General features: G+C 34.5%; 2 protein-coding genes across 2 annotated transcripts in view; both read left to right on the top strand.

Moving 5' to 3' along the window:
• The window catches only part of LOC123533700 (gephyrin-like), a 473298-nt gene that overhangs the window by 396061 nt on the left and 59870 nt on the right, over positions 1 to 17367 (top strand). The gene's annotated exons all lie outside the window — the stretch shown is intronic.
• Positions 279 to 6653, top strand: LOC123545486 (D-beta-hydroxybutyrate dehydrogenase, mitochondrial-like). The gene is made up of 5 exons (XM_045331810.2): positions 279 to 2357; positions 2507 to 2659; positions 3102 to 3295; positions 4924 to 5160; positions 6397 to 6653. Exons 1-5 carry the CDS (start codon positions 2123 to 2125, stop codon positions 6505 to 6507), a joined length of 930 nt encoding a protein of 309 aa, XP_045187745.2. The 5' UTR covers positions 279 to 2122; the 3' UTR covers positions 6508 to 6653.

Here is a 17367-nt window from a genome sequence, read left to right as displayed (position 1 = left end):
GGAAAGTAAAAGCCCTATAGAAAAAAAAATCTGCATATCACTACTTTACCAAATTTGGAATTATACATCGATAGATTTGCTAAGTTATTGCTATCCAATAGAGGTGACATGATCAACGGCTTTTGCATTATTCTAGAACTTTCAAAATATATTCCGTGTTTGTCATAGATTGTTTGCAAAGTTGAAAAAGTTTGACACGGATCATCGTTGTTATCTTACTAGCAGACCTATTTTTAAATTTGGGTCATATCTTTATCACTAAATTTTCATTTCACGTTCGTAATGGTAAGGATGTCTTGCAACAATCGAGGATTGTTTAAGTATGGAGTTTATCCATTTACTTTTCTTCTGGCACTATGTATGTCAACATATGTTTTGTTAAAATATTACCTTATTTGTCTAACTACGTTTGTCATATTTAAAACAGTGACAACTACGCTAAACCGATATCTCCTACGAAAATTTGATCCTCAAAATCGCGGTGTGTTTATAACTGGATGCGATACAGGTAGGTTTAACATTAATATAACATTCTTTAGTATATAGGTAGATTACTCACTCTAGCTTGAGTTTTAAAATCTGGAATTTAGTTTATATCTAAGCTAGGTATCTAAAACATAATAAGTATTGTATTATATTAGAGTCTAAATAAATATACACCAGGGGCCGTATTCATAAAGCAACTTAAGTATAAGTAGAAGAAATTGATTATTTACTGAAGTATTACTTAGGTAAAAAATTTATTTTACTTAAGTATATTTGTTATTCATAAAACAACTTAATAAGTAATTCTTTGCTTTAATTGTGGAAGAAAACATTGAAAACAATAACATTAATTTCAGACAGATACAACATGCACAATTATGTTTAAAGTGTTTTTATCTGAAAAACAACACTTTAACCGTACTCACGACGCTATTATGTCTTCTGACTTAAGTCATTTCTTACGTATCTTAAGTTTAAGCTTTTTTATGAATAGGACTTAAGTTTTTACTTAGACTTAAGTTGAAATCACCACAAACTTAAATAAAATCTTCAACTTAAGTCAAAACTTATACTTAAAATGCTTTATGAATACGGCCCCAGTTATCTTGAAGATGTTGTTCACTGCTTTATATCTCAAATTATCTTTAAATTAACATAGCCGCATTTTACATGTACGAAAGAACAATAGCGCAAGATTCGTTTTACTTACTAACTTGAAATATTGATTTAGTATCTTGTCTTATCATATGCAAAGTTGGAACGTCTGTCTTTCTGTCAATGGACAAATATTTGAATGGGCTACTTTATTCACTTTCAAACAGTAAGGGGCCTCCGTGGCCGAGTGTTTAAGGTCGCTGAATTTAAGTCATTTGACCCTCATCGATGTGGGTTCGAGCCTCACCGGGGCGTTGAATTCTTCATGTAAGGAAACTATCCAGCTGGCTTACGGAAGGTCAGTTGTTTTACGCAGTTGACCGCTCGTGATGAAATAATGCACGGAGGGGCACCTGGGGTCTTCCTCCACCATTAAAACTGAAAAGCCGCCATATGGCCTATAATTGTGTCGGTGCGACGTGAAACCAAACAAATGAATAAATATTCAAACAGTAAAACATTATTGCTGGTTTACTTACCTACACATCCATACATTGTACCTAGCATGACATGACTTGAACACATTCTGTCGTACATCAATTTATGATCTACCCCAGCCTCTAAAGCTATTGTAGATTTCAAACTGTGCCTTTGATATATAACTACATTTACGTGTATAGTATGTTCCGGTGGTAGAACTACCCGGTCACTGTATATGACCTCTACTGCAACACAATAGATATCCCGGCACACGACCTTGGTAGGACTCATAATTACACATTCATTTCAGTTTTTTCTTGCCATAGAGGATCAAACATGGTCTCAAATCCCAAAGACTTAAACATGCATAATATAGTGACATTTTTAGAGTGAACACTGCCTATTCATCTTTTTTTTACCCTCTTGGGTACCTGAAGATTACACACTTTTAAAGGTACCTTATCTCGTCCAGGACCTAAGCACTTACTTATACTATGGTAATTAGTAGCTCGCACATATCTTAAAAATGAAATCCATATGACCCTAATACTGCGTCGTGTGCATGTTATTATTTGCTGTTTTTTTTTATTTCATATGCCTTGGAAACCGCTTTGCAAGATATTTAGATAAAACGGGATTCACAGTTTTTGCTGGATGTTTAAACAAACGTAGTGCAGGCGCTCAGAGTTTGCTGACAACCTGTTCGTCTAGGACACATGTGGTGGAAGTAAATACAACCAGACAAGAAAGTGTTTCTGACGCTTTCATCTTTGTCAAAGATCATTTACCAAGCAAAGGTTTGATATTTGACTGTACGAGAAGAGTTATAAGATTTATATAGCAATTTAAACTGTAACAAAATACGTTTGCATTCCAATTTATATTTCGCAATTATTGCAACCAAGTAAAACTGCATTATTTAAATCCATTTGTACTTATTTTCAAGGACTGTGTGGTATTATTAACAATGCTGGTATGGATATGCTCGGAGACGTCGAACTTACTCCCATTTCTCTCTACAAGAAAGGATTTGAACTAAATTTATATGGATATATTCGAGTGATTAAAACGTTCCTTCCGCTGATTCGACATTCGAAAGGTATGCAGATGTTATAACTCTAAAACTGCAAATAACATAATGCTACATCAAATGTTCTCACGTTTTGTATTCTTATTGTAAAGTCCAATCTTACAGTTGTTGAAATATTCAGTTTCGTACCAGTCAATTACTATCATGTCAATTCTTACCATTGCATTTGTAAGGGATTACATGATTTATACTGCGCTGTTGCTATGGGACATGGTTGGGGTTACGATTGAGGCTTGGGGTTCAACATTAACCGGTATAAAGTCCCAAGTGTTGTTTTGCCACAGACCCACTACTTTGTTTCGTTTTTGCTCAGTTCTTTGACAACAACAAAAGCGCCAAAAAGGTAAATTTCGCATTTCTTTGATCCCTGTTAGATGAAGTATCATTACCCGTTTTATAACTGAAAGATATGAAGATCTTTTGAGATGTATGTTTTGGTAATATTTTGCAGGACGTGTGCTCAGTGTATCCAGTGTAAGGGGCAGAGTAAGTGAACCAAATCAGTCAAACTATATCACGGCTAAACATGGAATAGAAACTCTCACTGATTCTCTTAGACTTGAAATGATAAAATTTGGAGTCAAAGTCTGTATCATTGAACCTGGAGATTTCAGCAACGCAACTGCTATTGGATCAGAAGCGGTGGCAAGTACTCTATATATCTGCACATTTAAAATATCTCTTTCGTGAATATACACATGCTACGGTATTGCTATATCTTTTATAATAGAGATAACGATAAGCAATACTTAAGTTGATTGACTTTTGTAAAAGTGATATAATTATAATTACATACAAAATGGAGGAGATCAAAATTTATTTCATCTAGCGGATACAACGTCTGGAAGAAACAAGAATTACAAAAATCAAACAATTTTATAATTTCAAGCTATTTTGTAATAGTTTAATTGAATAGTATAATTGAAAAGTTTATTACGTAGGTAATTTCGAACCACATAGAGTACCGTAACTTTAAGCATTTCTTAACTGGGTACTTCGCAAATAGCATAATGTCATCGAATGTAATTTTAACAAGTAAAATAAATTGTAAGATGCATTTAATTTTGCAAGCCCTACAGTAATCTTAGAAACCCACATAAAACCTCGCATTACTCTAATACACAAAAACTACTCGCCCTCAGTTTGGATGGAAGGTTTCAATGTTTCATTTCCACCAGATTTGGCATAGAGGATAATCATTTAAACATGGTCGGTGAAAATAAGTGTTAGCTGTTGGAAAAACAGCAAGAGGAATGATGATTTTCTCAGCTATTTCAAAAGTGTTGTAACGGTTTACACTCTGCTGCATAATATTTGTGGTTATGTACTAGGAAATCTTGCACAAATCACATGTCAGCTAGTTTGTACCATTGGTCGTTTTCACAGTACTCGCGTTTTATGGATTTTCAAGGGAATTTAATCGCCAAAAGACCTTCACTTAAAAGACCTTGCTTTGGGGTCCTCATTAGGGTTCATCATAACAATTATCACTAGCTTTGAGTGGAGTGCATTCGTGAGATGATAAAATGCTCTTACAGTGCTTTTTTTTATTTTTTACATTTTAAAATTTGTTTCTGACTTTCAAGCTAATTGTTTCTTTAAATGTTTTAGATTCTTGGCTAGTCTTAGGATATGAATTTACTAAAAGAAAAAAAAATTTTCAAAATGTTGAAATCAGTGTCATATATTATACTATGTCTTTGCCTGTCAAGACTTTTGATATAGCCTATAGTAAGTGAATTCCCCAAGTCTGAGAAATACTTTCAATATAGATGCCCATTATGCTTAAGATAATACTTCCGTTTTTTTTTTTTCATAAGGAGATATAAATATTTAGTAAAAAGGTGCGCTAGGCCACCATTCCATATGGAAAAGAAAACTTAAAAATTAGAATATAAAATGTTTAGGTACCATCTCTATTATAACGTCACGCGCGGCAATAAGTAACTCATTAAACGAAAATATCTCCTCGATAGTCTGGGTAGAATAAGTATTTTTTAAAAACACAGGTATCAAAATATCATTTGAAGAATCATATTGAAATGTCATAAAAGTAGTAGAATTTTTAATTCATTATGTATGTTTCCGATGATTTAATGATTTATCGATTGTATCCTTCCACATTTGAGAACAGTTCCGTACTTGATAATAATTGATAATCACACTAATCGTAACAATTTATCATATTCAACAACAAAGATATACTTCATTCTGCTTTCTAATTTAAAATTCATCCTACTTGATTACATATATTCATACCTTATACATATTAGACTAAACGAAAGCAACTAGAGATTAATGAGATGTGGGAATTAGCCAGAAACGAAGTAAAACAATCGTATTCGAAGAAATATATGGATTCGTGGATTGACCCTCCTGCAGATAGTCGGGTACCTAAGGCCGACATAACGCTGGTAGCGGAAGCTGTCGTGCATGCGCTATGTAGTGTGTTTCCAAAACACAGGTACATCGTTCAAGGGAAATGGTCAATAGTTCCTTTTGATTCATGGGTATGCTATTTACATAATATATCTTGTTGCTACGTTATTTGGGAATAAAGTCTTAGGAAGGTACACAATTATGTTGTGGACAAATATCTAACAAATGCATGGTAAACATACAAAACTTCACATTAAATTAACAGTGTCATATACACAAAATTACAGCGAAATTAAACCGAACTATATTTAAGTGGGTTTTTTTTTCAAATTGCTTATAATAAGTTGTTTAATTTTGTTATTTATTCTATTTTTAGCCCCTTACGCGGAATTTATAAAATACTGTGTCAGAATGAAAGGAGACATAATGATTATTACATTATGTTCGCTTTAATCTTTTGTTGGCAAAACGTAAACGTCTTAAGATAATAGGTTTCCTCTAAAAAATCCTAAAACCTCCACCTCATAGAAAAAGGTGTCCCACTTCAAGTGTCTAAAAGTAACGTATAATTCATGTATGTATTACAACCTAACATATCTTGCACTATAGTTGATTTTATTTATCAAATCATCTACTAGTATATCTTAAATCATTGATACTATCTATGTCAGTGTTTTGTATCTACTAACAACTTCTAACAACTTCTTGCATTTATTGTCAGTAAAAATTCTGCTTCTACGATATCAGCGTGCAGTAAAAGTTTTGTTTTCATGTGTTACATTATTGTAAATTTCAACTATCCCGAGTTTCAGTGTATGTACATAATTTTCTAATTACTCATGTATTGGTATTGCCGATTGCTTGTTTCCTGCGTTTCGTTTATTGCCATTTTTACAGGCTCCAGTTTGATGTAATTTTCTGAGTTTATATGAATTTGTTTTCCTTGTCAATTTGACGATTGAAATTCTGTTATTATTTACTTGTTAATTGACATTGTTTCACTTTCGGATTTATAAAGATCTTTTCTTCTCCTTCTGTTTTACCTTGATTAATTTCTACTTTCTTGTGTTATATATCCTGTAAACTTATTTTTTCTTGTGTTTCTGTAGACACTAGAGCTGTATTAATTCTAATTTTCATTTCGTTTTATGTATTTGTTTTTCTATTGAGAGTTTAATGCTGCACTATTGATTTGCTTTCATATTTCAATGTGTAAAATGTTTTCGCTTTTTACCCCTTGTTAATTTTTCAAGGTTTGCTTTCACGGGCTTTATTTATTCTAAATATCTACACTTACGTACTGTTTTCTATGTATGTTACATTCTGATATAAGGTGCTTTCTTATGTACTGTGTTTTCTGATTACAGGTGCTGACATATGCGCACAATTTTCTTCCAACTTGGATAATGGACAAATATATGTCTATATGGAAAAAGAGGCTTGTGTATGCACCTACTGAATACACACCTGATGACTAAACTTTCTTCGGACTTTTTTAAAAAAAGCGTCGTATTTATCTAGATGAGCACTCTTAAAATTTTGCACGGTAGAAGAATTTCTACAAAACTGACTGCTTTTAACGCAACATATTTTATGATTTCGTTACATAGAAGAATAAATTTTCTCTCAGATTTCTCAGTGCCTTTCGTTTTTATTCGAAAACCTTAAAAAGGAAGCAGATTTCAGTTTCAAATTGAATGTTCAAGCTTATAGACGTTATATTAAAGAACGTCGAATCATAAAGTCTATATGGATACAATAAAAGTATTTCTAACTTAACTCCACCTTATTAACAGGTAAGGCATACAATAAAGTGATCATTGACAAATATTGGATGCAAAAAGTCACTCGTAGTATACATGTTTATAACAATTTAATACGAATTCCGTATGGTAGGCCAACATTCTTGCCGTAATCTTATAATATAGTTTTGTTTTGCTTTCCTGTGTTACCAGAGAGCCATACCGACAAAAATTTATATTTATATGGCAACCTTGAATACCTTTGACGATGAAGGAAATTCTCAGTTTGGCATTGTTTCTTTTTTTTTTTTTTTTTTTATTTAACGTCGCACCGACACATGATAGGTCATATGGCGACTTTCCAGCTTTTTAATGGTGGAGGAAGACGCCAGGTGCCCCTCCGTGCATTATTTCATCACGAGCGGGCACCTGGGTAGAACCACCGACCTTCCGTAAGCCAGCTGGATGGCTTCCTCACATGAAGAATTCAACGCTCCGAGTGAGGCTCGAACCAACATCGATGAGGGGCAAGTGATTTGAAGTCAGCGACCTTAACCACTCGGCCACGGAGGCCCCTTGGCATTGTTTCAGACACATGTGAGCAATTGGGTAGGACCCTCCGTAAGCAAGCTGCATGCCATCTCCACATGATAAAAGTATACATAACAAGCGAGGTTCTGAACCCACAACGATGAGAGGCAAGTAATTTCGGAGTCAGCAACCTTTACCACTTTACTATGGAGGCCTGTAGTAAACCCTAACAATGTGCAATGTATCAATTGTTGTTACTTTGATATAATTGTTATCTTTAAAGTATAGTGCGAGTGTTAATATCAATACACGAACTGGGAGGCCGGACGACGAAGACGAAGAAAAGCCTTCATGTGTACGTCTCGCCTTTTAACTATCCATACTTTTGTTTTACAGTATATTGGTGTTCCATTAGGGTCATCTGTTTCTCCCTTTCGCTATGTCGATTTTGCAGTAATACGATGGACATTCAGGGAATTATTACACTAACGTACTTTCGCAGAAACTATTTAGGTACAAGCCCGATTGTTTTATAGACTTCTAGGGTGTTTCAATAGCCGTGCACATTCAAGGTTTCAGCAAAATTGATTTTGTTAAAACTGTGTTACAAGCGTTTTAACACACCTCACCCTTATACACTGAAGTTCTTTTATCTTATGGATCGAGGCTTCAGGTGGGAAGGAAATTAAATCCTAAATAACATGCGATATTTTCTAAATATACCAGCAAAGCAGACTCTGCAAGAACTATGGTAAATCTTTCCCATCCAAAGCCATTAATTTTTAAACAGACTACTTTGCGACTTTCAGATAATTAAAAAACCTATTTTGTAAATAGTAAATAATTTGAGGGACTGGTGTTAGCAATATGCTTAATACAGAAGATAATAGGTAACGGTAAATTTCTCGGAAGCACAGAGCACCAAAATCACAGCCCCAGAGCCACGCATTTGTATAGCAGGCCCACAACAAAAAGAAGCTGTCATGGAAAAATATTTCAGACGGGTTGCTTCAAACATCCAACAAGTACATATTAATTTATGCTAAATATAGATTGTGGGGAAGGAAATGGTAAGGGGCAAAATGTGGTCGGGGAGTGGGGGCGGAGAGGGGGTGGGGAGGAACCCGAAGGGGAAAGTTGAACAGACACTCATGTACCAAAGATAAACACACAACTACGATCAACTGAATAACATAGAAAATCGAACAAAAAACACATAAGAAAACAGGGTTTTCTATTTTCCTTTATATAGACGGTCTCAAACTTTTCTGAATTGCTCTTATACGATGCGAAAACTCGATCGCACGCACTCACTAAAGAAGCTATATTGACATCACACTTTTGAACCAGGCTTATTGAGTTTTTTTCATCGTTCTATCACCCTATTCCATTTTAGCTTACGGCGATATTACGGCGATATCTAGTTTTATATCGCACTAACCGATGATCGTGCTTTTGAATTCAGGCTTCATAGTACCGTGCCGCCGCAATTTCGATCTTGGAGCGATATTATGATATGTTAATGCTCTTGCACTGAATACGAAGTGCAATATTAATGTCAAACTTACAAGACGTAGTGCCGAAAAACAACGACCCTAACAGAACATCGTGATATAGGCTGTAAACTTTGAACATGACTGTTCTTACTAGATATTTGTCATTGATTGTTTCCCGCTCAATCCGTCCATTGTAATAGCTTATATATTAACGTAATTAAACACAAAGCAAGGAATCCCGAAGTTCAGATAGTCATGAATATGATTACAAAGCCAACGCGAAAATAGGGACTCCGTGGTCAAGCAGTTAGGGTAGCTGTCTTCTAACCATTTGCTCTTTGCCACTGTTGGTTCGAAAATCGCTTGAGATTTAAATATTTCATGTGTGGAAGCCATCGATGGTCAATGGTTCCACCAAGGTACCCGCCCGTGATGACATAATGCCCGGAGGGGCGCATCAGGTTTCCCTACAGAATCAAAAGTTAGAAAGTCCCCATACAACCTGTAAATGTGTCGGTATGACGTTTACATCAACAGAAACACACGAAGATGGAATACGTAAAAAAACGCAGATTCAATATAAGATCTGAGAACGCTTACAAAACATATGAGCCGTGCCATGGGAAAACCAACATAGTGGGTGTGTGACCAGCATGGATCCAGACCAGCCTGCGCATCGCGCAGTCTGGTCAGGCTCCATGCTGTTCACTTTTAAAGCCTATTGGAATTGGAGAAACTGTTAGGGGACAGCATGGATCCTGACCAGACTGCGCGGATGCGCAGGCTGGTCTGGATCCATGCTGGTCGCACACCCACTATGTTGGTTTTCCCATGGCACGGCTCAATTATCATAATATAGGTCAATATTGCAGTTGCAGTTCAGATCGCAACATACTTACTGTTTATAGATTCACAGGCTGTAATGTTCATGCAGCAGACATTGAAAAACTGTCAAATAAATAAACATAAACTTGTCAGGTAGTTATTTTACGAATCGGAGGCAAAATATACACTTATTATGACTTGTCGGTCGATAGTAAAAGAAATAGTTTTGAGTATTGATTGATAGGTCACCCAATAAGACAAAACAAATAAATTTCCACAGATTTGTTTAGGACTTTACATCTGTCAAAACATATGTTATGAATTAAAACCAATCATATATCACAAGTTATGGAGCAGTTATTTTTATGACGAGATATTTTATAATTATAAACGTTTGATTGAGAATTAACCTACAACTACATTTAAATGGTCTGTTACCAGGATAGTGAGTAATTAAACTGAATGTTTCAAACGCTTCGTGAAATGTCATAAGGTAATATTCAAAAGTGTCTTAGCATTCATTATCAAGAATTTTGGGTAAAAGTAGAATTTATTACCAATGAAGTCTTAAATTAACTAACTTCTATTTACGAGATCTTTCAGTATCTAATATACTAAAATATGCCTAAAGAGAAACTTGTTGACAAATTCTTAAAGACTGGTTAGATGATACAGAATTTACGCCAGTTGCTTTTTTGTTAAGGACACTGAGGAATAACATGTGTGCAGGTGTTATATTGACAGCAATGACAATTTACGTGTTATGATATAACACCACTTAAAACAAGCTTCGTATGATTTTAAGCTTTCTGCTTACAAAAACCAAACGAATATAATCCATAAATTTTAAACATTTACTGTTAAGAGTATGTTTTCCCTTATATCAAAAACAATAAATAACGATTTCAACAATATCTTAAGAACTTGTTCAGTCATCATTTATTTTTTACCGTGTGGTAGAAGCTAAATGCACAGCTGCGTTATGTAAAGGATAAATGTTACTTCTTGTGCCTATATACGGTAACAAATGAATTCGTGACTTTGTGACATTTGGCCAGTCATGACTCATTGTTACACAGAAGCGATGCCAGAAGTTCCAATATGATTTATACACGTCGTGTAATAGCACAAAAAATAACATTCAGTACCCGTATCCCTGAACTTATTCAATTAGTAGTAGCTAACTAAAAACTAAAAAGTTCCTTTCAATAAGTATAAGCTACCTCGGCTATAGATCTATACAGTTAATATATAGATAGAACAGGCAGAAAGACTCTTCACTGTGAAAGATTGATTTGACTTCTGATACAAAAACAGTTCCTGATCCTAGTTTCATTTAAATTCAAGGAAAAGTCAAATACATACATGGTCATATCGGATCAATTTGGTTTTTTACCGTGAGAATAGGGAGTTAAAGTTATCTTTATTTCGAAGGTTCTGAACGACGTCAGATCACTTGTTCAATCTTGCGAATAGAGATGTCCGCGCAGTCTGGTCAGGATCCATGCTGCTCGCTTTCAAAGCCTAATGCAACTAGAGAACGCTGGTCTCAAACGTTCTATGTTGGTTTTCCCATGGTGCGGCTCATATTATGACTTAAAAACAACTGTCATGCAAAATGAATCTTTTTGCTACATTTCAATGTTTACAATCACTTTACAAATCGTCCTAAGTACCTCTATCCTTCTGCCTGCAGTAAACAGACAAAACAACTGTTAAGGACACCACAAATGACACAAAATTTATATCAATATATATAATATAATATATATAATATATAAAATACTTTTGAAATTTAACCAGTCAAAATAGAGATGGCTTAAATTTGGAGACGGCACAATTTTAAAGAACTACTTTCTAAGATACACCGGCCCGGAAGTACTTCAATACCGGGGTGACAACTTGAACTACGGTTCACCAATGTTTCACATGAAGAAACTTAACGACTGCTTTGTGTAACAGGTAATCTCACGTGAAGTTAGATACCACACACATTGTCTACATTACATCCGAGAGAAATATTAAACGAGGCTTCATTCATATATTTTGAGTTAACGGCAAGTGTTCATTTAAGATACAACAGTATAAACAAATATAACAATATTCTGATAACTTCCTGAAAAAATAATTATTTTTGGCGCAGTGTACGTCATTTATGTCTATCATGAAATCCTGTGGTTATTGTGAAATATACAATTGTCATGATTGTTCCTGGAAAGTATCAGATCTTCGTATTCTACTTTAAACGACCTCCAAATGCTTTTATCCTCATTCGTTACTGTGGTTTCGCATTTCCTTAGAATTACGAATTACAAAAATAGAAAGTAAAAAGACTACAGGGAAATCAAATAACTTTTGTACTAAATGATAAAAGGTAAGGGTAGATCTAGACTTCCTGGAAGCAAAGAGCACCTTTAACACGCCATAGAACCATGCATCGCAAAGTAGGCCCACAACAAAAAGAAGCTGTAACGGATATATTGTATACGGATTGCTTCAACAATAAGTATATTCACGGTGCACAATCACGTGGTCTATGACGTCATGCTGTAGGTATCGCGCCAAGCATTTTTTGTCAACAAAGCGTCGATTTGAGAAGAAAAATCGTCGTAAGTATTTTGTTACGAAGTTTTGTAAAATGTCTTTAGTATGTCGCAAGTCCGTTTATAAATGCGTACCTCCGATCATACTGCATCTGCCCGTGTTTGCTTTAGTTTGGCTGGAAAACGGGACAAACTGACCAAAATCTCAAGATCGCTCTTGTTATCGCTCCAAGCTGATTCAAGAACCGCATTAAAACCAGCTTTCTCTTGCTGAATTCTCCAGATGGCCGTTTTTGTTTGTTACTTTTTGTCTCAAAACAGCCGCTGATAGATTATTTTTCACGTTAAAAGTGTTATTTTCAAGTAAACCCAAAGATAAAAAAGTATGCTATTGCGGCAAGTTCTGAAAGATAATTGATATCGCAACAAGCTTAAAAAGTATGCTCTAGCACGTAGTTCTAAAAGATAAATGCTATCGCAACAAACTGAAGCATTTATGTGCGACGACGGCTTGAAAGGTTTGAGCGTGATTTTCAGGATAAATCAACGGCTTTGAAGCAAAAAAAAAATCTGTTTATATGTTAATGTAGAGCGGTATATTCGCATGGCTATTATTATCATGTTACAAGATTAAATGTTAGTCGTCAAAGAGGACTAATAAAACATATACAGTTCTTATGTTTGTAATTTGTTCTGTAATTTACAACGATTTGATTAATGCCAGTATTTTATAGTTCAAAGTATAAGTTTTGTTGCAGTAGTCATTAAATACAGTCACAATTGGCCGGACGTCAACAATCCGTCTAATACATCGCCCACTCACATGCACGCTTGAACACACACACGCTTGAAAAATCGCCCATGCCCTTGCAATGCTTCCCAAAATGGCCTTTAGATCCTTTACGATCTGCATTAGATCTTTTACATGAGGTGAAAAAAATGCTTCTATTTGCCGCCAGGCTGAGTAAAATAAATTTCAACCAATGAATTCCATCATATACACAATACACTTTAGGACATTTCCGTTACAAAAATATACACCCGGAAATAAACGTTTATAACCATATCATTTTAGGCCATGAGTGCAGTTTATTTCCGGGTGTATATTTTTGTAACGGAAATGTCCTTAAGTGTATTGTGTATATGATGGAATTCATTGGTTGAAATTTACTTTACTCAGCCTTCTTTAACAAACAAACAAATTGACGTCATACTTCTTGTAATGCAAAATCAGAATTACGGGATTAAGAAGTATTAACGTAGTCTTTCTATTTTCAGAAAAGAAAACGTACTGTTGATATATTAAGCCTTGTTCACTTTATTTACAGATAAACATTGGGTCTTTAAGAAAAACAAGCTAAAGCGATCAATAGCTAAACAATTCTGGCATTATTTTGCAAAGTAAATATAAAATGAATGTTCAGAAAAAATTCATTCCACTTTTTCAGTAGCTAAAAATATAGGGGATATATACACACCTTTAAAATTGTAGGAATTGTAATACAGAGAAAATAGTTTGCAATTGATACAACTATGCTTCGACATGTGGAGCAGTTACTGGAAGAAATTATTTTGAAGTTTCGAAATATAAAATTTTAATATCGTATGTTACATTCACATTCATTGGCAAAACTGGTGTAAGCGTCTGATTTTATCCGAAATCCATCATTACAGAAATAATATACATATTTTAGATACTATAAACAAATCTTTAAAGTTTACAAAATTAATGTAAAAGTTCTTTTAACACATCATGAACTATTGTTTCAGAAATAACAGGATTTCTTACTTTCAATGTAGAGACAAGGTATATGTAAAAACCAAATATTCATAGGAACGAATTTTTGGGAAATGACACATTATTTTACAATCATATGATAAGTGTGAGTTTTATCTTGTTTACGTATGATTATACATGAAGTTACATGTCTTTAAAACTAATAAAAATGAAGCTGAAAGTTCTGGAATATGTTAGTTGTAAAATATTACAAATGTTTAAACGAACTGACTCAGGAAAAGTCCAATCTACATCATGATACATAGCCTTAAAGGCTTACGAGAGTTAACTGTGTAATAACTAAAATTTCCAACATATAAAATGTCTTCAAACTTGGTCTATTTACTCATGACAATGTCTAAAATAGAATTTTGAAAGAAACGTCCTATGTCAGCAGCTTTGAATTTTTAGTCGAAAGGCAGTCAAGTAACACGCAAACATGTTGTGTATCATCAGTTTCGAGTCCTGTTCTAACGCTCAGAGGGATCATAGTTTGCTTTCATTCTGCCTTGCACTGCTGTCCCATCGAACACAAAGGGGTCCCATTTAACAGCATTCCTGTCTAGGCTCACTTTAGCTATCTTTTTCATGCACAAGACCCTAGTTCTCTCTGAGCGGTTAAAGTCGTGGTCCCTGTAACAAGCAAAAAGACAAATCTGGTAAAGTCATAAGATTTAAAATGACTTATTATAAATGCAAATGTGACATGTCTTGTGCCTGCTATAACATGTCGCCACGTATTTAATCCCAAAACAAATGAATACATACATGTACTGCTTAAATTACTGCGTTGCCAAGGGCGTTGATAGTTTTGTTTTACTCACAGTTAGTTATGAACTGACTCAAATCGAATGTTAGTTTCTTTTGTCTTTTTTTTTTTTCTACGGATCTCTTCAGAGTTTATTCAATTATTTTGTAACACGAAGGCGTTTCCTATTAAGTTTGTTTGTTTTGCCGGTGTAAAGGTTATTTCAGTGAGTTTACAAACTAGAATTTCCCCTATTATTATCATTATTGATAATTAAAATGATATTATGATTATGATTATTATTATTGAATATAATTTATTACCTGTCTTCCAATGTACAACGCTTATTAGTGGGCACACGTTGTATGGATCTGTCATCTGCTTGTTGCTTTGTCCACCAGATTGCAAACAGTCTTCCGGCTAGTTCGATAGTAAAAGGACCTGTAAAATGTATAATCCAATGTCATATTTTCTCAAAATAAAAGTATCAAATATTTCATTTGGCATTTGCATTATCATTTGACCAGTTTCGGTTTAGGTAAAAGAGTGATATGCGTTGATTTACGTACGAATACTGATGGGAAAACTGACATAAAATAAGAATATCATTTCAGCTTGTTGCGATATCATTTATCTTTCAGAACTTGCCGCAATAGCATACTTTTTTATCTTTGATTTTTCCTGAAAATAACACCTTTAACGTGAAAAATAATCTATTAGCGGCTGTTTTGAGACAAAAAGTAACAAACAAAAACGGCCATCTGGAGAATTCAGCAAGAGAAAGCTGGTTATAATGCGGTTCTTGAATCAGCTTGGCGCGATAGCAAAAGCAATTTTGAGATTTTGGTCAGTTTGTCCCGTTTTCCAGCCAAACTAAAGCAAACACAGACAGATGCTGTGTGATCGGAGGTACGCATTTATAAACGGACTTGCAACATACTAAAGACATTTTACAAAATTTCGTAACAAAATACTTACGACGAATTTTCTTCTTGAATCGACGCTTTGTTGACAAAAATTGCTTGGCGCGATACCTACGGCGTGACATCATAGACCACGTGATTGTGCACCGTGTATATTGATACATCCCAGTGTTTTGTTTATGTATTCTATTTTTAGCACAGTGTCAGTACCATTTTACTAAGATTTCTGCCAATACTATTGATGTCATCAATTATTTACTAGGTAAATCATTTCTTTACTTACTATTGCATTATTTTAAAGTCAGACTGTCATCATATTTGTTGTATTTTGTAAGTTATTGCATTTTAAATTGATTACAGTGCAGCATCCCTGTCTGGCTGCAGCCATTTTGCCCCATTGCAGTCTGGGTAGTTACCCTTGACAACCTAGTAGAATGCCAGGAATTATTCCAACTGTCAAAATGATTCTAAGCTAAATTTCTTTAATTTAAGCAAAGGATCAGAGTTTTTCAGGTAATAGTCATTTTATTTAGGAATTATACCTTTGATTTATGTCCAGTTTTCATGCTACTTAATTTATTTTAGTAGTTTAAACTTTGATTTTTATGATTTAACAATAGTTTTGGCTGTTACATGTACACATTGTTTTGATGTGTACATTCTGCACACAGTTGTACGTTCACTCAGAGTTTGGTTGTGTGCACCCACATAGTTTTTGGTGTGCACTTGGTCAGTATAAAAGCTTTTTGTAGCTCCATAGAGGGGACTCTCCAGACTTTGAACTTCAAGAGCTTAACCTATTTTTGGTAACTGCCAGTATTCTATTTTTGACTTTAGAATTTTTCAAGACTTGATCATTTTTGGCTTAAGTAAATAACTTTTAACAGTAAAATAAGATTACTTTTAAGATTTAATACTGAGCTTTATAGGCAAGCATTTGTTTCATTTAAAGATTCTAAATATTTAACATTGTTTGTTGTTAACTAAGATGTTTTGCTGATAAATTATTAGTATTTATTTAGAGTCAGTATTTTATATGCATTGTCTTAACTTTTGCTAGGGATAAAATAAATAAATTTGCAATTTAAATTTATTTGATCTTAGTGATTTCTTATTAGTGTTAAGTAGAACTTATGTAAATCTTGGTAAAATAAGTAGTCTAACTTGAGTAAAATAGCCTTAGTGAATCGGCCACAAAGCAGAATTGCATTCGAACCCAGTCTGCTCTTAACCACGAAACCGGAAGTCGCAAGCCTGCATGATAGTCCAGTTTTACGTAAGCACACAGCCCGAGTTCGAGATCCCAGCCCGGTAAATCCTACTCAACTTCTCTTGCCGAACCACAACCAGTCCCGAGACCATCCGAGCTAGCCAGAGCGCAACAATATTATAAATATATGCAAAATACAGAGAGATGGTGATGGGATTTTAAGGGGTAGATAACCTAACTCTTGCCTCCTAGGATTCTTTTTAACTTAAAAATACGATCAAGTTGATTCCTTGGATCTCCCTCGCTATCAGAGACACATGTATTGATATACATGCTCAGGAGTGGCATTAATGGAAGGTAATAGTGGTATAGCAATGTCTACCGAAACAAAACTAAGACCCTTATTATGAAATATAAGTAATAACTATGGAAATGTGTACTGCCATAAGTAATTTAACGAAGTCTACAAGAAGCCTTAACCAGAAACTGTGTTCGGTTTACCCAGAAAGACACACACCGGAGTTCTCACAAAATAAATGTAAG

Source organism: Mercenaria mercenaria, chromosome 1 (genome assembly GCF_021730395.1).
Source record: "Mercenaria mercenaria strain notata chromosome 1, MADL_Memer_1, whole genome shotgun sequence".
NCBI classification, from domain to species: Eukaryota; Metazoa; Mollusca; class Bivalvia; order Venerida; family Veneridae; genus Mercenaria; species Mercenaria mercenaria.
This window is presented reverse-complemented; position numbering and strand designations above follow the sequence as displayed.

Bases quoted from the DNA above. Each gene is read 5' to 3' on its own strand.
- LOC123545486 (XM_045331810.2), top strand. From the start codon at position 2,123: ATGTTATTATTTGCTGTTTTTTTTTATTTCATATGCCTTGGAAACCGC. The intron at 2,358-2,506 runs GTTTGATATTTG...CTTATTTTCAAG, and splicing joins AGATCATTTACCAAGCAAAG to GACTGTGTGGTATTATTAAC. The intron at 3,296-4,923 runs GCAAGTACTCTA...TATACATATTAG, and splicing joins CTATTGGATCAGAAGCGGTG to ACTAAACGAAAGCAACTAGA.